This window comes from Myotis yumanensis, unplaced genomic scaffold, assembly GCF_028538775.1.
Source record: "Myotis yumanensis isolate MYYU_CA2020_CCGP unplaced genomic scaffold, mMyoYum1.0.hap1 SCAF_19, whole genome shotgun sequence".
NCBI classification, from domain to species: Eukaryota; Metazoa; Chordata; class Mammalia; order Chiroptera; family Vespertilionidae; genus Myotis; species Myotis yumanensis.
In genome coordinates, this window is record NW_027223770.1 from 6,204,588 (window position 1) to 6,225,608 (window position 21,021).

At 51.4% G+C, this 21,021-nt stretch overlaps 1 protein-coding gene across 3 annotated transcripts in view; it reads left to right on the top strand.

Annotated features, from left to right (window-relative positions):
• The window catches only part of NOS1 (nitric oxide synthase 1), a 102,421-nt gene that overhangs the window by 45,027 nt on the left and 36,373 nt on the right, over positions 1 to 21,021 (top strand). For 2 of the 3 annotated variants that reach the window (XM_070399428.1, XM_070399425.1), the window contains exons 4-13: positions 3,487 to 3,615; positions 4,200 to 4,345; positions 5,417 to 5,579; positions 6,287 to 6,378; positions 10,401 to 10,542; positions 12,496 to 12,635; positions 14,206 to 14,380; positions 17,511 to 17,612; positions 18,253 to 18,447; positions 19,103 to 19,188. In XM_070399428.1, the coding sequence (XP_070255529.1) occupies positions 3,487 to 3,615; positions 4,200 to 4,345; positions 5,417 to 5,579; positions 6,287 to 6,378; positions 10,401 to 10,542; positions 12,496 to 12,635; positions 14,206 to 14,380; positions 17,511 to 17,612; positions 18,253 to 18,447; positions 19,103 to 19,188 (1,370 nt within the window). Of the gene's footprint in view, positions 1 to 903; positions 948 to 3,486; positions 3,616 to 4,199; positions 4,346 to 5,416; positions 5,580 to 6,286; positions 6,379 to 10,400; positions 10,543 to 12,495; positions 12,636 to 14,205; positions 14,381 to 17,510; positions 17,613 to 18,252; positions 18,448 to 19,102; positions 19,189 to 21,021 lie in introns of those variants that run through there. The other variant, XM_070399427.1, reaches the window with a different exon arrangement.

Here is a 21,021-nt window from a genome sequence, read left to right on the forward strand (position 1 = left end):
CCGAAGCTGGGAGCAGGCCGCCCTCAGGACCCGCTCGATCAAATCCGTGTCCCCCGCCACCTGGAACGCTCCCATTACCCACCGCAGACACCAACTCAGAAAAGGACGCAGAGTCACCAGCCCAGAGCCCACTCACGCCCTGTTCCCAGCATAATGACTCACAGGTCCACTAATTGCATCTCTAACCTGAACTTGGGTCCCCACTCAGAAAAGTCATTTGCATCCCCCACACAGGGCCCCTGACTGCTCTATTAATCTCCCACTTGTCCCCTCTTGAGTCATCTAATATGACTGCTGGCTAATTAAAACATCAAAGCCCCAGTGCAGCAGCCCTGCCAGAGGCCTCCTAATGCTGGGTTTCAAGTGTGCACTCGGCACAGCCCGGGGTGGAGAGCGGCACGCCTGGCGCCCGGGCCCCAATGACTCGGCTCCTGACGACCACCCCTCACACATCTGGCACCTCCACAGATGGCCTCTTCTATTCGTCCCGTTAGCTCTGCTCCTGCCACACCTCTTCCTCCTGCCTTACTGGGCTCCCACCCACCTGCCCTCCCACCCTCTCCCTGGGTCCTGGGTCCCACCCCCACACCAACACCACCTCTGTTTTCCCTCCTCCCCCCGGATTCCAGCTGCTCCTCAGCCTCCGGGGCGTTAATGTGATGGTCCAGAGAGCCTCTAACCTGGCCTAGTGACGCCCGACCTTTAGGGAGGATGTCCGGGTGCCTCCCGCACGGGCAAGGGAGGACCGCTTCTTCTCGTGGGCACCGGTTGTCGGCACCATCAGAGGATTTTGTCGCGACAAAGGCTTGTCCAGGTGTGACTTCCACCACCTGTTCGTCTGCTGGAAGAGACAGCAGTGGAGACAGTCCTAGAGGCGTATTAGCATGTCTTTCCGGGCCTTCAGAGGAAGTGCGGTTGTTTGTATGTAGCTTCACACGGGGATGCAGGTAAAAGAACTTAAAGTTTGGCAGGATGGAAAGGGGAACAAGGGAAGAACTCATCCAGGTCCCTCTCCTGCTCCCAGCCGGGCAGTGGTGTAGTTACAGCGATAGTGATAGTCGTAATGCCAGGTGTTGCATTGTGTTAGCAGAATAACAACGCCGATTGTAGTAAGTAATGGCCAACACTTAGGAGGTGAGCGCCGTCATGCAAGTGAGAGATGATGGTGGTTGGACAGAGGAGTGGATGGACTCTAGAGCTACTTAGAAAACGACAGTGGGTGGGAGTGGGGGGTGGGGTAAGTATGGGAGATAAAGGGGATGATGCCCAGGACAGCTCCCCGCTGTGGCTGGCGCAGATGGATGGATGGATGGATGGATGGATGGATGGTGGTGTCCGGCGCTGAGATGGGAACCACTGGGGATGACCAGATCTGGCCAGGGCAGGGAGGAGTGGGAGATCATGAGTCACGGCAGTTTCTATTGCTTCTCTGCTACCGTTCCCTGCTCTGTTCTGGAACTATCGGTTCACCTGCCTCCTGCTTCCCACTCTAACATGATGGCATGGATGCTTTAGCACAGAGGTGGCCAGTGGCCAGAAAGGTGGCTATGATAGGCCACTTGCCTCATGACCTTTGCACAGCTGTTCTCCTTGCCTGCAAGTTCCTGCTGCTCCCCCTTCTTTGTCTGGTTAACACCTACTTGTCCATCAGGTCTTACTTAGAAGCCAAATGCTCTGGGTCAGATGCCTCTTCTATGTGCTCGCACAGACCCCTGTATACTCTCACTGCCCCATGTTACTGTACCCATTGCTCTCAATTATAGTGGCCCGTTCAGTTGTGATGCCCCTCCCACTGGCTGTGAACTCCATGGGGGCAGAGATCACATCTGCTTAGTTTGTCACAGTGGCCCTGGCCCTTGCTGCCTTGCCTGGTACATAGGAGATACTCACTCAATAACTATGTGTTGAATGAATGAATGATGACTGAATTATGCATAATGGGCAAGAAGCAGGATTGTCAAACAGGAGCAAGGTTTGAGAGTCATACTGCCTGGATTTCACTCCTGGCCCCGGCTTACTAGCTCTGTGATCTTGGACAACTTGGTTAACCACTCTTTGCCTCACTTTTCTCATCTGTGAAATGGGGATGATAAGGTTATTGCTTGGCTCATATTAAGTGCTCATTGAATGGTGGTTTTCAGTAGTAGTCTTTCAGAGTTCTCTGTGATCTCTGTCCTGGACCTAGCCCGTCTAATGGTAATTCACAGCCCCTTCACCCAACTCAGGTCCTCCAAGCTGATGTAACGTGCACCCTGCCTTCTTTCTGACTTCGTATCCTTGTCCTCGCCATGACGCACATACTCCAGGCACCCTGGCCTCTTTGCTGGTCTTTGGAATGTAGCATACTCATCCCTACCTCAGGACCTTTGCACTTGCCTTTCTCCCCTCCACTTAGTCGTCATCACCTCCTTCTATTTCATACTCTTAACACCACCTGAAATTATACTGTGTGTGTACTCACTCACTCACTATCTCCATTCTCCCACTACAGTGCTCCAGGTCGAGGAGCCTGTCTGACTCTTTGGTGTCCCAGTGCCTAGCAGCACCTCGCACATTGAAGGGGCCCTACCTCAAGGTCACGGCCCATTGCTCTACTCTTTGGCATAAACGTCACTGAACATCGCCTCTTCTCCTCCCCTCCCCTGCTCAGCTGCCTCATCAGTGCGTGCCTGTTGCCTCTCCCTTACACTTGCGAGTGGCCGATGCTTGTCAATGCACAGGCACACCTCTCCCGGCAGGTAGACAACTGCTGAGAAACGCCCAAGACAGAATGTGATCCTTTTACGTGTCTGAAATGGAGGGCCCAACATCGGTCGGCCCAGGACTTACCCGTCCTCACCTACTGGGCAGTTTTATTGCAGGGGTGAAGACAAATGGAGAACTGAAGGTGTTCACGACGGGGGAACGGGAAGTGCAAAGGCCCCGGGTCAGGGACATGCTGGGCATCTTCGAGAGGCAGGAACCTGAAATTTGGGGGAAACGTCCTATGCTGCAAACCTTTCTAATTTAAACCTTCTGTTTCCCCAGTACCTGCTGGAATTGGTGAATTCGGGCTGTAGCAGGAAGGCCCGGAAAAGTAACTTGACCCAGCCTCCGGTTTGACTCCTCAGCCCGGAGGGCTTTATCCTCCGGAGAAACTGAGGTGTCCTTTCAGTCGTGTATTCGTTCAGCAAACTTTCATTGAGGCCCTGCTCAGTGCCAAACCCTGTGCTAGGCACCGGGGGCTCCTGACCACCTTTGGGCTCCTGACTCTCCTCCCCAGAACAGAACCCGAGAGGCTCTTCTGAGGCACCTCCTTCTGCGAGGGTGGAGGCGCCGGGCTCCCAGCCACCTCTCACGTGTCAGCCGGGGAGAGTCGAACCCCTTCTCTGTGCAGACAGCTGGTAACTCGGAGCAGATTCCCGGAGGAGCGGTGCCGCTCCGTCCCAGCAGAGACCAGTTTCCAGGGCCCTCCTGCCTGACGTCCCATCTTCCTTCTCTCCTCAGGCCCCGGCCTCGGGAAGACAGTCCCCCCCAAAGAACGGCAGCCCCTCCAAGTGCCCCCGCTTCCTCAAGGTCAAGAACTGGGAGACTGACGTGGTTCTCACGGACACTCTCCACCTTAAGAGCACGTTGGTGAGTAGCTCAGGGGGGTGTAGCCGGGATCTACCCACCTCGGCACTGGCCACATCTGGGACCGGATGCTTCTCTGTGGTGGGGACTGCCTGTGTACCTGGCAAGATCGGAAGACACTTTTGGTTGTCACAGCCTCAGAGGCTGCCGGTATTGCAGGCCACTCACGAGGTGATGGAAGAGGCTCCCCCTTCTCATGGGGCGTGGCCATAAAGTCCTATTGCAAGGGGTGTGACTAGAGGGAGGGGAACAGAGCGGGCTATTTCCTGCAATCAGCGCACCGTAGACGTGTTCAGATAAGCCACGGTGGCTCCTTGGGAGTCAGTACCGAGGGAAGGCCAGTCACACAGCCGCTCTTTCCCTTGTTGAGTTGAACATTTTCAGAACCTTAAAATGCTGCTTATCATCCCTTGCCTGGGCTGATGACCACATCCAATAGTGATTTGAAGCTGGTGCTCGAGACACCCCCCTGGGGAATTAAAGGCCAGGTCAACACCACCATGACTATCCCATGCGGGTCTGCAGCCCAGTATCTGCCACACCTGGGCAGAACCGAGTGGTAGCCCAAATCTCTCTTTTCCGTCCAGGAAACGGGATGCAGCGAGCGCATCTGTATGGGCTCCGTCATGCAGCCTTCTCAGCAGATACGGAGGCCTGAAGACGTCCGCACTAAAGAGCAGCTCTTCCCTCTCGCCAAAGAGTTCATTGATCAGTACTACTCGTCCATTAAAAGGCAAGTTCACGTACACAGAGGTCGGAATTTGGTGGCCCAAGAGCCAGATCTAGCCCCCAGAAATGTTTCTGTTCGGCCTGCAAAGTGCTGCTTACATTTGAAACATTTCAAGCAATTCCATGGCTGGATATATAGCCTAGAGAAACTCTCACACTTTTGCACAGAAGGCATCCATAAAAATGTTCACCGAAACACTGTTCGAATAGAGAAAAAATTAAAATTAAAGAGCCAACTGGAAACCACCTCAACAGCATCGACAGGAGAATCTATAAATAAAATGCGCTATTTTCCGTAATGAAATACTATACAGCTGTAAAAAATGAATGGGTTAGCACTCCGTTTGCTCATGGGAATGAAGCTCACAAATAACTTGGAGTGAAAGAAGGGAAGGACAGGTGTAAAAGGGTACATTCGGGTCATCACCATTTATATAAACATTTTAAACTTGCAGAACAATACTGCACATGATTCAGGGGCTCTCTGTATACGTAGACAGAAGTATAAGCAAGAGCATGAGAATGTAGATGCCACATGCAAAATAGCAGTCACTTCTGGGAAGAAGGTGGGCCATTATGGGGAAGTAGTCTCCAAGGATTGATATTAGTCCTTATTTATTTATTAATTCTTAGGCTTGGGGCGTGGGTGTTCATTGTATTATTCTCTATACCTTTTCATAAGTCTGACATTTTTCATAATTTTTTTTTACTTTCTAAAATTTAATTCACTGCCATCATTTAAAATGAGGAGAGTTTTCTTTAAAACTCAGATTTCCAGTTTCTTTGAAAGATCTGCAGCCGTGGGCCCCCCTTGCTCTCAGGACGACAGCTGGCTGGAGCAGAGCAGTGGCTGTCCCCTTCGGGCCAGGCATGGGCCCCACCCAGCCAGTTCAGTCACTGCTGGACCTTTGTGGGCACTTTAGTTTGCAGCCTCTACTTTGTGCTTGAACATTGTGTCCAGAAATCAACTCTGACTTTCTGTGGCTTCTGGCCTCCTGTCACAGCTCCCTCCTTTCACCAACCTCTAATGTTGGAGAGAAGGTGACGCTCCTACCTCCCTCCCCTCCTTACTCAGATTTGGCTCCAAAGCCCACATGGAGAGGCTGGAAGAGGTGAACAAGGAGATTGAAACCACCAGCACCTACCAGCTCAAAGACACAGAGCTCATCTATGGGGCCAAGCACGCCTGGAGGAATGCCTCCCGCTGCGTCGGCAGGATCCAGTGGTCCAAGCTGCAGGTAGGTGGTGAGGCTTAGCTACCTTGAGGAGCCCTTTAGTGGAGAGGGTGGTAGGTGCAGGGGTGAGCTTTAAAATGGCTCAGCTGGAGGCCAAGGTGAAGTACCACTAGATGGTCGTCATGGGGTCCCAGATTCTCAGATCATGGCCAAATCTATCATGTCTCATGACGATAGCCAACACAGTGTTTAAAATGAATTTGCATATCTCTTGTTAAGGCTTATGCACTCCAGTTGACCACAGACCCCAACACTCCCTTTTGTCTTGCACCTACTCTCTTTGCTTATGATGTTATCGGCCTGCTCACTAAAAACATCAGATTCTGTGTCCCTTGGTATGACTTTTCTCTGGGGAATAGTTTCAAGTTGGAAGTAGATTAGTTTTTGAGCTCAGGGGTTTCTTCTTTGTTTTTTTTTTTTTGTTTGTTTGTTTGTTTGTTTGTTTTGTTTTGTTTTTGATCCCTAACCTAACAGGAAATATAACCAGCCGACTAAAAGTCTCTCCCCTCCTCACCATCCCTTTCCCACATCACTTACACTCCATGCCTCCTTTTAGGGATTTTTCTGGTTTGATGGGGTGGTGAGGTGCTCACTATTCCAATGGGGTAGCAGCTGGAGTGGGCTCTGGGCTCTCCTCCAATGGGAAGGCTGCCTGGGGGAGCTGAGGAGGGAAAGAGGAGACCATCCGTCCCACAGTGCACCTCTTCCAGGTGTTTGATGCCCGCGACTGCACTACGGCTCATGGGATGTTCAACTACATTTGCAACCACATCAAGTATGCCACCAACAAAGGGAACCTCAGGTGAGCTGACCAGTCTGGGGAAGGGGAGTCCCCCCAGCGCTGACCCTTGGGTCTGGACTTGGCTCACCTGCCAGGGAAATCCTCCCCGCCTCCTCCTGGGGAGATGCACCAGGCTGGGAGCGGTGGCCTGGCATACTTGTTCCACCTCCATGTCCCTTCTCTTCTGGGAAAAATAGAATTCCAAGTGGTTTCCAAAGCTACAGCAGCCAAAATCACTTTTAACCCACCGTTCCGTGTCACCATGGAGGGGGCAGGAAGGGATGTTTCTCATTCCCAGGAGTAGGAAAACCCCATTGTTTATGGTGACCTGCTTCTACCGGCTCCTGCTCTTGTCTGGGGCACCCTGAGAATCCCCCTTTGGTTGGAAAGGCAATTAATGTGTCTTCCCACTGCTGTGGGATGACTCCGTCAGGTTCCACTAAGCCAGCTCCTCTTGCCCCGTATGAAGAACAAAGCCACCAGGAGCAGGCCAAGGCGGAAGGCACCTGTGTGGGCTGGTGGCTTTCACCTGGCAAGTTGCAGCTGGGAAGGAGCAGCTGGAAGGGAGCAGCTGGGGACCCGCAGATGGGTGGTTATACTTGTTCGTCCTGCCCACTCAGTCCTTCCCTGGCATCTGTTCCCAGCTCCTGAGGACCAGCCCATCTCAAAGCTGCTGCAGGGATATTCCCTGAAGCATCTGGGCTGCACTGAGCTCATCCCCAAAGTGGCCTGTTGGCATGAAGCACGGGTTTCCTTGCATTTGTCCCTTCCTTGAGAAGGAAGGTGCTTGCCAGCTGAGCCTACCGTCGGGGAAGGCCTGTAAGCTGTGCCCTGGGCCTGCATGGGGAGGTAGTACAGTTGACCATTGAACCAACACGCGTTTCACTGCACAGGCCCACTTAGATGCAGATTTTTTTCAAGAAATGCAGTAAATGTGTTTTCTCTTTTAATTTTCATAATAACATTTGCTCTTCTCTAGCTAACTCTATTTATAAGAATACAGTATGTAGCCCAGCCAGTGTGGCTCAATGGTTGAGTGCTCATCTATGAACCAGGAGGTCATGGTTCGATTCCCATTCAGGACACATGCCTGGGTGGTTGGCTCCATCCCCAGTAGGGAGCGTGCAGGAGGCAGCTGATCAATGATTCTCTCTCATCATTGATCTTTGTATCTCTCTCTCCCTCTCCCTTCCTCTCTGAAATGAATAAAAATATTTTTTTAAAAAGAATACAGTATATCATACATGTAACCTACAAAAATGTGTTAACTGGCTATTTATGTTATCGGTAAGGCTTCCAGTAACGGTAGGCTAAGTTCTGGGGGGAAGTCAGAAGTTAGCTGTGGATTTTCAGCTGCATTAGGGGGTCACTGTCCCTGAACCCTGCATTGTTCAAGGGTCAACTGTATATCTTTTGACTAAAAGACCTCCCCCTTCAGAGAAAATCCGGCACATCCTGAGCGTTGAAGGAGGGCTTGGTTGAGATCTCAGCCTCACGGAGCTTGTGGGCTGTTCTGGTAGTTTTCAAATGCTGTTGTGACTATGGGGCGGGCGGGGGGGGGGGGGGGGTGGCGGTGTCACAGACCAGGCAGTGCACCTGCACTTTGGGGAGTCTTCATGACATCTTCTATTAAAGACAATATTCAGCTGATTCTTTTTTTTAATACGTTTTAAAACCATACATCTGAACACATACATAAGAGCATGTATGCTATGTATAGAAATCATCTAAAGGTAGGAAAGAAAGGCAAGCAAGGTAACAGGAGGGAGGAGAGAGAGAGGTAACTTACACAGCGCAGGGTTTTCGGCCTGCCACTGATTACGATTAGACTTAGAAGAGGTGGGGTCTGAGAGAGATAAATGTGTTCTATTTCCGCCGTTGGTCTCGTGCCTGCACACAGCGTCTCATCCCACTGTGTGTGACTCTGCTGTTTCTAAACACACTGTTTAAATATATAAATTACACAAACACCCTGTAACTGGTGCTCAACCAAAGGAACGGCAATGTTTGTTACTGCTGGAGGGCAAACGGATGGACTGACTTACCCTGTGCTGATTCCCCAATATGGCGCCTTTGCTAAGAGATTTTTAAGAGCGCCTGTGGTTCTCTGTGACTTTCACTTTCAGCCGCCCCCAACCTGGACTCACCGCCAGGTGCACTGCACCATCGCTGCAGGGTTAAAGGCAGTGTTGTCCTGTGCGGACAGTCAGACCTCAGTTGGCTCAGGTAGAGGCCTTGGGAGCCAGATGGGGCGGGGGATGTTATGTGGAGAGAGCGGATTTGAGTCAGGGCTTGGATTTGGAAGCATGACAGCAGAGAGGGTTTCCAGCCGAGGGGGCGGAGTTCCAGGAGCAGGATGTGGACGGGAGAAGGTCTGTGAGCAATGGGTTGGACCCACAGTGCGACTCCCATGCCAGCACAAGCCATCGTTCGGGATTCGGTCCAGTGAGGGGACCAATGGATCCGGGTGGCAGGAACTGGAGTGAGACAACATTGAACCACATCGTGAAAAGTTATTCTCCTTTTAATGTTTATGAATCCCTCTGCTGCTGCTGAGGAGAAAGTCTCAGTTTTGTGCTAACCCATCGTTAACGCCCCTCTAACACCGCTTTTCACAAAGAGCGGGGCTCCAGCTAGGTGCTTCAGCAGGCAACAGCTACAACTCAATAACTGTACAGTCTCATCGGTGCCTGGCTAGGTAGGCAAGGCCAGTGGCAATCTATCGTTTTGGAGTAAATACATGGAACACAAATGGAAGTTGGTATCTTTTATAGTTGTAAGTCTGCAGACTTTGGCCTGGAATGGGTTGGATGAGAATTAACAACGGCGATAAGTACAGTAGGAGAAAGACTAGAAGTAGACATTGATAGTGCATTCTTTTTTTTTTTTTAAGATTCCTTTTTTTATATATATATTTTTTATTTATTTTAGAGAGGGAGAGAGAGATAGAAACATCAATGATGAGAAAGAATCACTGACAGGCTGCCCTCTGCACACCCCACACCAGGGATTGAGCCCACACCCAGGCATGTGCCCTGACCGGGAATCAAACCTTGACCTTCTGGTTCATAGATAGAAGCTCAACCACTGAGCCATGCCAGCCGGGCAATGGTTCATTCTTATTATTATTATTACTAGAGGCCTGTTGTATGAAGAGATTCGTGCAATAGGCCTTCCCTTCCCTTGGCTGCTGGCACCGGTTTGCCTCTGGCACCCGGGACCCAGGCCTTCACTCTGGCCGGGCTCCAGCTGGAGCCGGCCCCGGGACCGTCCGGCTTCGCTGCTCCGACCCCAGGGCCATCTGGCTTTGCTGCTCCGACCCCAGGGCTGTCCGGCTTCGCGCTTCCACTTGGAGCCTACATATGCAAATTAAACGCCATCTTTGTTGGGTTAATTTGCATACTCTCCTGATTGGCTGGTTAGCGTAGCAAAGGTACGGTCAATTTACATGTTTGTCTATTATTAGGTAATGTTAATATATTTTTATTTATTTCAGAGAGGAAGGGAGAGGGAGAGAGAGATAGAAACATCAACGATGAGAGAGAATCATTGATCAGCTGCCTCCTGCATGCCCCCTACTGGGGACTGAGCCCTCAACCCGGGCATGTGCCCCTGACTGGAACTGAACCCGGGACCCTTCAGTCCGCAGGCCAACACTCTATCCCCTGAGCCAAACCAGCCAGGGCTGATGGTGCATTCTTAAAGGGAAGCGGGGCCTGATGCTCTTTCCCTGGCGATTACCTGCTGCTAAAGGGCTCCCTGGGAAACGCCCACGTCAAGATGGTTTGAAAGTGCCATTTGAGAAGCATTCCTTTTCCTTCAGCAAGCCGGCACGGGCCCCCCGTTCCACGCTTCCTCAGACACGGGAGGGACAGGGCAAGGCCCCTTCCTCCCGGCAGCTGCTCCCTGGGCTGGGGACCTGGGCACAGATGGAATCCACCCTGAGCCTCATGCACTCATCAACCTGGGTGACACCTTTTCCAGGGTGTCCCCAAAGTGCAAGCCCCACCCTGACACCAGGTGTCCCCCTCTGTCCCCCACAGGTCCGCCATCACCATATTTCCCCAGAGGATCGACAGCAAGCACGATTTCCGAGTCTGGAACTCCCAGCTTATCCGCTATGCTGGCTACAAGCAGCCTGATGGCTCCATCCTGGGGGACCCAGCCAATGTGGAGTTCACAGAGGTGCGTACCCCCCAGTCCATGCCCACCTGGGCTCTCATCTCCCCAGACTGTTTCTATCGACAGACTTTTCTTATTTTGATGTGATCATCAAACAGAGAGCAGCAAATGAACTGCTGCTTATTCTTTCCCAAACCTCCTTCTCTCTGGGGCTGCCCCAGCTGGTTCTCTTACAGGTGGTCAGTTGGTCATTTTCATGCCATTACCGTGCCTGACCCTCATGATGGTAACCATAGTCCCATTTCACAGGTGGGTAGACTGAGTCTCACCAAGGCCAAATGAACTATCCAAGGCAATAAGTGAACAAGGCTAGAAATACAGTCCAAATCTCCTGCCTCCCACCTGGAGGAGAGGAGCTGACATATGGAAACCATGCCTGCATCCACCTTTTCTGAGTTGGGTAATATGTCAAATTCATATCATTCATTCATTCATTCATTCAACTATTCAACCCACACAACCCTCGTTGGATGGGCTGGACTCTCCATGGTACCAGCACAGACACTATTGCTGACAGCCCAAGTCAACTCATAAAACACAGAAACACAAACACCACCATCCAAGGCTCCTTCCAGGGGATGCAGACAGCACAGCTGAGGCACGGCAGCTTACAGCGTCTGTGCCCATAGCAGACACCACAGGCAGGCGCCATGCCTGCCATGACCTCGGGCACACAGGCCTGGTACCCCCTTTTCTTAATCACCCAGTCATCCCAGTTGAACGTCATCTTGTCCTTTCCTCAGACCCCCCTCAAACTCCACCCAGTACCTCCCCCAAGAGGAGCTGGCCAGGCAGGGCCACTGCACTCCCTCAGTTGCTGCTGACGCCTTTGCATCCGGCTTTCCTGATTAAATGCTACTCTCCTAAGGAAGGGGCAGTAACCAGGGCGACCAGGAGTGGCACCTGTGCCGATTTAGACTCAGCCAGACTCTCTGCTCCACTTGGCTGCGAGCTGAGTGTAGAGTTGGCTGACCTTGTCCCCGTGGCCACCAGAACACAGACGCCAGGGCCTCTTCCTCTTCTTCTGTTTCCAGAAACCTCGCTGACAGGACATGTTCTTTTAAGTGCATAATTTCATGCTCCTTCTTGGTACGAACAGGGCAGAAAGAATCACCCAAACATAACCACGGAGCTGTATCTTTTGAAACCCTCTCCCCCTGAGCTGTCCAATACAGCAGCTGCTGGTCACACATGGCTCGTGAGCACACAGTCTGCATACACACCAGATCAACAAGACAGAAACCAAAGAGGGAGGGTGGGGAATATCTTATTAGTAAGTTCTTATCTCGAGTATTGAAAATGTTATAGTGGGTAATATTGGGCTAACCTATTTATTATACTTATTAATAAAGTAATATACTTATTGAGTTAATATATGCAATTGTGTTAAATAGCTTTAAATGTTAATAATTTATTTAAAATTTATTATCTATAATAATAAAACCATAATATGCTAATTAGACCGGACAGCCAAACGACCTTCCAGATGAAGCCGTGGCTGCGAGGGCCGAGCCCCTTGCACGAATCTCATGCATCGGGCCTCTAGTTAACAAATAAATGATATCTAATACGTTTGATTACATGTTATATACTACATGTTATAGACTCCCTCCCCAGTGGGCAGGAAAGACCCAGAAAACATAAAACATGGTTTCTGTCTCGGTGGCCTGGTATTTTACACTTATGGCACTTAGGGTCTCCATTCGAACCCACCACATTTCGAGTGTCAAAGCCTGGTGCTGGGCACAGTTTTACCCTCTGTCTGTGGGACCACGAGAAGCGGTGCTGGTTACGTGGTGATGTCGGGGAGACCTTGACAAAGGAGGGGGGATGGCCCAGGCCCTCCGGAGGAACAGGCTGCTGGGGGGTAGCGCCTAGGCTCTGCCCCTCCCCAGTGCCGTGTGTTGGGAGGGTCTGGGGCCTGAGCTGGGGCCTGACCAGCGGGTCTGCTTGCAGATCTGCATCCTGCAGGGCTGGAAGCCCCCGAGAGGCCGCTTCGATGTCCTGCCACTCCTGCTCCAGGCCAACGGCAATGACCCCGAGCTCTTCCAGATCCCCCCAGAGCTGGTGCTGGAAGTGCCCATCAGGCACCCCAAGTAAGAGGGCCGGCATGGAGTGGGTGAGGGTGGGTGGGTTTCCCCAGTGCCCCTCTGCCCGTTCCTGGATCCCCTGGCTCGCCCTCTCCAGCCCAGACACAGGCTGAAAGGGGCTCTTGATTTCAGTCCTCACCCTGGGACCTGGGCACAGAATCAGTAATTCCTCCTTGACCAGCCAGGGAACTGCCATCTTTTCTGAATCATAATCTCCCTTCTTACCCCACTCCTAAGCTACCGACTCGGACCTGCCCTTTCCCAGCCGGAGGATCAGAAAGCAGGAACACCTGCTATCCTGTTGGGGGCTCAGATGTTAAACAGAGGGAGCTGTTTAAACCCTGTGACTTGAGGGGAGTCACGTCCGAAAGGAATTTGGAGGAAGGAAATCCAAGGGGCCTTGGGGGCAGAATGGAGGCGGCACCAAAAGACTCAGTAATCAAGATAAATAATATTCTAGTGCAGTATTTCTTAAAAATCAGAAATAGCCCGGCTGGCATGGCTCAGTGGTTGAGCGTCGACCTATGAACTATGAACCAGTTCGATTCCCGGTCAGGGCACATGCCTGGGTTGCAGGCCTGATCCCCAGTGTGGGGCGTGCAGGAGGTACCAATCGATGATTCTCTCTCATCATTGATGTTTCTCTCTCTCTCTCCCTCTCCCTTCCTCTCTGAAATCAATAAATATATTAAATAAATATATTTTTTAAAAGAAAGAAAAATAAAAAATAATTTTAAAAAATTCCTGTGCTGTACATTGTGTCAGCATTTTAAATAAATACAGGATCCAGTTCAGGGCTGAGACTAGAGGGAGGCAAACCAGGTGAGTCATGTGAGTGCAGCGTGGAATCCTCTCTCTCTCTCTCTCTCTCTCTCTCTCTCTCTCTATATATATATATATATATATATATATATAATACATTTCCGCAACCCTTGAGCGGAATCGAACCCGGGACCTTTTAGTCCACAGGCAGATGCTCTATCCACGGAGCCAAACTGGCTAGGGCTGGAATCCTGTCTTTATTTAAAGTTTTGATCTTACCCAAATAACTTCATTCCAATAACATGCTGCAATAGAAATTGTATGGTGCCTTGAGGCATGAAATCACCTGACCCCTACCCAGATTGGGCATCAGGGAAGGCTTTCTAAAAGAGTAAACAGCATTTTAGCTGAGAATTAAAGTGCAAACAAGAGCTGGACAGACACAGAGGAGGAGAGACTATCCCAGGAGGAAAGAGCGGCTGTGCAAAGGCCCTGGGTAGGAGGGAACTCGCTTCCTCCAGGACTAACTGGCAGAGTGGGCTTAGCGGATAAACAGCAGCCCGAGCAGTGGTTCCCAGGCCTGGATATCCCTGCACACCACCTGGGAAACATGGTAAGATGCATATTCTCGGGCCCCAGCTCTGGAACCTGTGATTCTCCAGCTCTGAAGCAGAGTCCAGAGTCCAGGAATCTGGTTCTGACATGGCCCCCGTCAGTCGCTGGCATTGCAGCATCCCCAGACTCAGCCTATCCCACCCTCTGTCTGCCCGAGACTCCCGCCCCGTGGTGAGCTGGGCTGTGTCCTTCTCCGCAGGTTTGAGTGGTTCAAGGACCTGGGGCTGAAGTGGTACGGCCTCCCCGCTGTGTCCAACATGCTGCTGGAGATTGGCGGCCTGGAGTTCAGCGCCTGTCCCTTCAGCGGCTGGTACATGGGCACGGAGATTGGCGTCCGCGACTACTGTGACAACTCTCGGTACAACATCCTGGAGGTGAGGACTCTCCTTAGTCACCAGGCAGAAGGGGTGGGCTCAGCACTGCTTCCCCACAGTCAGGCTTTGGGGCTTAGAAACTGGAAACGGGTTACCACAGAACCTGCAATCCCAGTGCGGCATCCGTGGCACTAACCGTGTACAGACTGGGTGCTAGGCCCATCCATGTGATGGGTGTTCAAAGCACATTGCATGTATAACACGCTCATTTAATCCTCACCACAACCTCCAGGTTAAAAGGAAACCCCCTCTCACCGATAAGAAAACCAAGGCCTTTGCAGGGATGAAATGACAAGCTCAAGGTCATGCCACTAGGAAGTGCAGAGCTGGGATGCAACCCCAGTCTGGTTTTGTGGTCCAAGTTCATCACGCTGCTACACTGCCTCTCGGTGTCAAACTCTGTGAGAAGGGTTTGAGAATGATGGATGAACGTGGGACCTCTCTTTTCTGGAAAACCAGGCTGGAGGAGTGTCTGTGGTTTTCCCCATACACATTTCTCGGTGGAGGTCTGATTTCCTCCCTGGCCGAGTCACCCTCATCTGCTGAAAAGTGCCGGGCAGAGAGCTTCCTGGGGCCCAGCTCTGGTGAAAGCTCGGGATTGCCGTGGTTTTGTCAGCAAACGTTGTTCCTGACAACGGTCTGCTGTCCCTGGCCTTGTTTCAAAATAGGCCCCTGAGAAGCAGAGAGCTGAAGCGCTGGCCTGTGTCACACAGTAACTGAGGTGGAGTCAGGATTAGACCTCAGAACCAGGCATTGGGTGTCTGTGGCTGAAATCCATAGGTGTTCACATGGAGGGCCCTTGAGGGCATTCGGCCACGTGAGCTCAGTCAGACAGACAACGACAAAGGCGGTGTGATATCGATTCTGAGTGGATTCTGCTCTCTGGTGAAGTTGGAGAGTTAGAATGGTGGCTGTGGGGGTGGGATGCATGGGAATTGGGAGATGTTTTAGTCGTACAGGTAAATAATTTCTGGAAATCTAAAGCACAGCATCAAGATTATAATCAACAACACTCTAGTATAAACTTCGAAGTTTCTAAGAGACTAGATCTTAATTGTTCTCTCCACAATAATTACTTACAGATGTTAACTAATGCTACAGTGGTAATCATATTGCAATATATAACTGTACCCAACCAACACCTTGAACTTTGTACACCTTGAATGTGTCAGTTCTATCTCACTTTTTAAAACAAACTCCATGGTTTTTCGCCTGGAAGACAGAAGCCAAGTCCTCAGCCTTGCCGTCCACTGGAACGACCAGGGTAGCACAGCGATGCCTGAGACACCCCCCCCCCCCCAGGATTTGGATGGAATTGCTCTACAGGGGGAGGTGGGCATCAGCATTTTTCACATCTCCCTAGAACAGTGGTCGGCAAACTGCGGCTCGCAGCCACATGCAGCTCTTTGGCCCCTTGAGTGTGGCTCTTCCACAAAATACCGACTTCTGCACATGGGCCACAGTTTCAATCACACTGTACGTGGGTGCCCACACGTGGTATTTTGTGGAAGAGCCACACTCAAGGGGCCAAAGAGCAGCATGTGGCTCGCGAACCGCAGTTTGACGACCACTGCCCTAGAAGATTCTACTGGGGCAGCCACCGATCTGTATAGACTTCTGGCAAGAAAGGAAAAGACAGTTTAGTTAATGTTCATAGAGATGCCTTGAGTCACATTTGGGGATTTTTTTTTTAAGTTGTATAGGTGTGTTTTTTTCCTGCAACTAATTTCTCTTTTGTTAACCAAAATAACGCTGTAGAAGTAACAGTAGCAGCATGACTGGCTAGACACCTCCCCTCTTTTATATAATAACTCGAGCTTTATATGTACTTATGTAAAGCAGCAAATTCTTTACTGCCTGCATTTGTGTCGCTGCCCAAAGGCCCCAAGCAGAACCTAACGCTCCAGCCCCAAAGAGTGAATCAGTAAGTCCGCCTCCATGATCTTGCGTGCATTTCGACTGCATCGAGTAGTCACTGGGTAACTTAAATGAGACTCCCTCCCGCCCCTGCCTCCAGTTCCAGCTGCCACTCTGTACAAAGGTTGACAGCTGAGGCTGGGAAGCGATTTACCCAAAGCTGAGAAATTGTCTCATTCTAGCCCCATAATGAGACCCGGGTTCCCACGAGTGACTAGAATTGACAGAGTAAGAGAAAAGCTAGGCTCTAATTAGTGCATTTGCTATTGGGTCTTCCCCACCCTTGACATCAGCTCCTGCTTCAGCTGTAACAAACAGCAGGGGTTGTTTTTTGCCAGAGACGCCGGCTGGTTGGGGAGCAGCTCCCAGGTTCCGGGCAGTACGCATCTCCCTGGGCTCCAGCTCTGAGGCCAACTGGCTCTACAGAAGTCGAGCAAATCCAGGCACCTCTCTGAGCCTCAGTTTCCTCATCTGTCAGATGGAGTCAGTCAAGCTCAAAACGTCCATGGTCTAGGTTACAAGTAGTGGCCACTCCAGGGGTGGAGCAGGTTGGGTGGAGAGCTTTTCCCACTAGGAAGTAGACGATGCCACTCCCAGGCCCACATCTCTGATTAAAACCCTGCCAAGACCCTCCTCGTTACATTTGGAATAAAAATCCTGGCTCCGTGGCACATCCTTCAAGATCCTGCCCTTCTCACTAACTCCCGCGGCTCCCCACCCTCCACGTGCACTGCCCTTCTTTCTGTATCTCAGATGCTGCGAGTCTGAACCTCCTCGGGGGCTTTGCACGTGCTGTCTCTCTGCCGAGACCCTCGCCTCCCTCCGTCTGCACATGCCTTGCTTTTCCTCCTCGGGGGTCTCACCGGGTGTGCCCCCTCCACGTGGGCCTGTCCTGACTATCGTGGTTCAGTGAACCCTGCCCCCTATCCCTCCTTGTCCCATATCCTCATCTTATTTTCTCCGAGGAATTAGCACTGATCACAATATAAACTGTTCTCTCCCACTACAAGTTCCGCTCAGCAATAAGTGGCCAGCCACGTCTCTAGTTTCCCACCACCGGTAGGTCCTCAGTAAGATATCTTCAGAGGGAGTGACTCGCTCTGCCAGTGAGCTGACTGATAATTAAGACGTTCATTCATGACACGCGCTAGCCCTGCCCCTCCTTCATCTGAAGCATCCCAGCCTGAGAGTCTGTGTTCCCTTCTTCTTGCAGGAAGTGGCCAAGAAGATGAACTTGGACACGAGGAAGACGTCCTCCCTGTGGAAGGACCAGGCGCTGGTGGAGATCAACATTGCAGTTCTCTACAGCTTCCAGGTAGTGCTGGGGTCCCGGCCGTCAAGCCTCAGGGAGGAACTGAGCCTTTCAGAACCTTGGAGCAAAAAGCCCAAGAGCCCTCGCTGCCAGGAACCACCTTTGGGGAGATCTGTCCACCAGCGAGGTCAACCGCCCATCATGCATGCCTGCCTCTCCCTGTTGATCTTGAGTGTGGACGTTTGAGGAAGAGATGACCAGTAGGGGGCGGGGGGGGGGGGGTTGTGACTTGTCACCTGTGGTTTTTCAGAATTGAGCTGTCAGGTATCGTCCGTGTGTTGCTCAGGGACGCAGACTGTCAGCTGACACAGGATTTTGTATTCCCACCATAAATGGAGAGCCAAGATCAGTTGCCTTAAATAGAAGAGAATTGTTAGTTTAAATAAATAAACAAATACAAGGACTAACAAAACGGAGTTGCTCCATTCTAGCTACATAAGATGTTCGTTTGAAAAAGGATGGGGGAGGAGAGAGGAAGACTCGCTAGAGAGGCCTGTTAGCAGCAAACGGAGACTTTCTCCCGGGTCCAGTCAGAAGGAGAAATGCAGACAAGTGTTGGGCACTGAACCATCTCCAGGATCTGTCCTTCGGGAAACGCCCCGGCTCTCTTACCTCCTGACTCCTGTCCCCTCTCCACCCACAGAGTGACAAAGTGACCATCGTCGACCACCACTCGGCCACCGAGTCCTTCATTAAGCACATGGAGAACGAATACCGCTGCAGGGGGGGCTGTCCGGCAGACTGGGTGTGGATCGTGCCCCCCATGTCTGGCAGCATCACCCCTGTCTTCCACCAGGAGATGCTCAACTACCGGCTCACCCCCTCCTTCGAGTACCAGGTCCTGCCCCGCCCTGCCTCTTCGCGCTAAGCCTTCGGTAGCCTGTGTGTGTGATGCTGAGAGCACGTCTCAGTTCAGGCGAGCACTTTGGACACTCACGTGCTCAGTAGCCATGCTTGGTTAGCGGCTACCGTATTGGACAACAGCTCTAGCAGAGAGATTCCTGGAGACTAAATGAGTCGTCTGGGGTCTCAAGGAAAGTCTTTGGGAGGGACTGAGGGCTGCGTGGGAAGGGCTAGCCCAGTGGTTCTCAACCTTCTGGCCCTTTAAATACAGTTCCTCATGTGGTGATCCAACCATAAAATTATTTTCGTTGCTACTTCATAACTGTAATGTTGCTACTGTTATGAATCGTCATGTAAATATCTGATATGCAGGATGGTCTTAGGCGACCCCTGTGAAAGGGTCGTTCTACCGCCGAAGGGGTCGCGACCCACAGGTTGAGAACCTCTGGTCTAGCAGGACAGTGCAGAACGGCTGGGCCAGCCGCTCTGTGCCAGGACCCCTGTGGTCATCACTCGCAGAATCACTCCCTTCAAGGCTGCGGGTTGGGCATGGCTGGGCAGCCACAGCCCCCAGGGATCCTGAGCATCTCCCAGGGGAGCCAGGTTCCCCCACCACAGTAACTGCAGTAACCCCAGTCCTTTCTTCCCAGCCGGACCCTTGGAACACCCACCTCTGGAAAGGCACCAATGGGACCCCCACCAAGCGGCGAGCCATTGGCTTCAAAAAGCTGGCAGAGTAAGTCTCCTGCAGTAGGTGGGGGGTGGATGTGGCCCGAAACTTGGAGAGCCCCCCCAAAAACGAAGCCAGGCAGCTAGTCATGCCTCTGACCTCTAGCACGATAAGATTTCTCTACTTTCTCTCGCCCCCTCGTGCCTTCTTTGCCTCAGAGTCTGGGATGTAAATGTCACCACAGTTCTTCTCCCTCCTGATTTTACTTTCCTCACCCAGTTTCCTAAATTCTTTTCCCGGAGGCAGTGGTATGTTGGTAAAGCAGCTTTCCTGATAATAATATTAAAAGTAAGAATAATAGTAGATTTATAATGTTGGCCAATCGCCATCGTGTAAATACTCCCATTATGGCCAGTTTTAAGCTACCAACAGGAAGTCACTGAACCCGTAGTAGAGAGGAGCTGGGATGAGCTGGGTCCAGAACATCACTGCCAACAGTGCTCTTGTCCAGGGCTGAACTCTAATTTCATTCATTCATTCATTTGGCCCACAAATGGATACTGAGAGCCTAGTCCTGCCAGGCACTGTACTAGGCTCTCGGGAAGCCATCATGAGCCAGACAAATGTGGTCCCTGCCCTCTTGAAGCTCACAGCCATTCATCTGTCAGAGAACCACACAATATAGTGAGCACTTCGGGTGCCCTTGAAGAGTGATCCATGGTGCCAAAGAACAGACTTAACTGAGTTTAGGTGAGGGCTTCCTTCAGGAGGTGACAATTGAGCTGAAGAATAAGATGAGCACAGAAGGGCGGGAAGGGGGTTATGGACCAAGGCCACCAAAGAATAACTTTCCTGACGTATAGCCAGCCCAGCTGCTGCGGCTGGCTCAGTGGTTGAGTGTCAACCCAGGAACCAAGAGGTCACCAGTTCAATTCCCAGTCAGGACACATGCCTGGATTGTAGGCTTGATCCCCAGTAGAGGGTGTGCAGGAGGCAGCCAATCAATGTTTCTCTCTTATCGATGTTTCTATCTTTCTATCCCTCTCCCCCTCTCTCTAAAAATCAATAAAAGCATTTTGAAAAATAAAAAAGAACGCGTAGCCAGCCAAGGGGCCAGCTGACAAGTGGGGTGGAGCCACCTGAGATGCTCTAATAGGGATGCCAGGCTTCTCCTAAGAAAGAGCTCCACTGGCTCTCGGAGACACCCCTGTTCAGAACTAACTTACTTTTTGGCAGAGGAGCTAAGTATGCACTGAGCTCCTCACTCTCTTTCCTGAGCGCCCTCGGGTCCAGAACTCTCTCTGCATGGGGGGTAGTTGCAAAGAATAAAAATAAAACAATTGGTGCCATCCATGCCACAGACCCCAGAAGCAAGACACTGGTGGGTCTTACAGGGACTTGATCCTGGGTGCTGGCTCTGTTAATACGGCCCATGGCATCTCTCTCCCTTTCTCCCCTCCTCTCTCCTTCCACCTAACCCCATCTTCCAGCCAAGCAAGGGCACCTCAGCAGACATTCTTTCGCTAATGAGAGATCACAAATATTCTCAGGGAAGGCAGCCCCTGGCTTCCCTTCAGTTCAGCTGTCTGGTGGGGGAAGAAGGGGGGAATCTAAAACATTAACCGCACTATTAAGATGGAGCTAGAAACAATGGAAGTTAATTATAGCTGCTTTTTTATGCTCCCATCATTCAAAGGGAACCCTCCAGGCACCTTTTATTTCTCTCTGTTTCTCCCCCTTAGCCCAAGTGCTCCTGCAGTGTGGGTGGTTTCCCTGATTCTAAAAAATGATGAATTTACCACCAATAATCCCCCAGCAGGAGTAATTAGCAAGTTGTCTGCTCGGAGATGCCTGTTAGAGCAGGGATGCTTGCTCCGAGGTGAGCCCAGGCATTCCTGG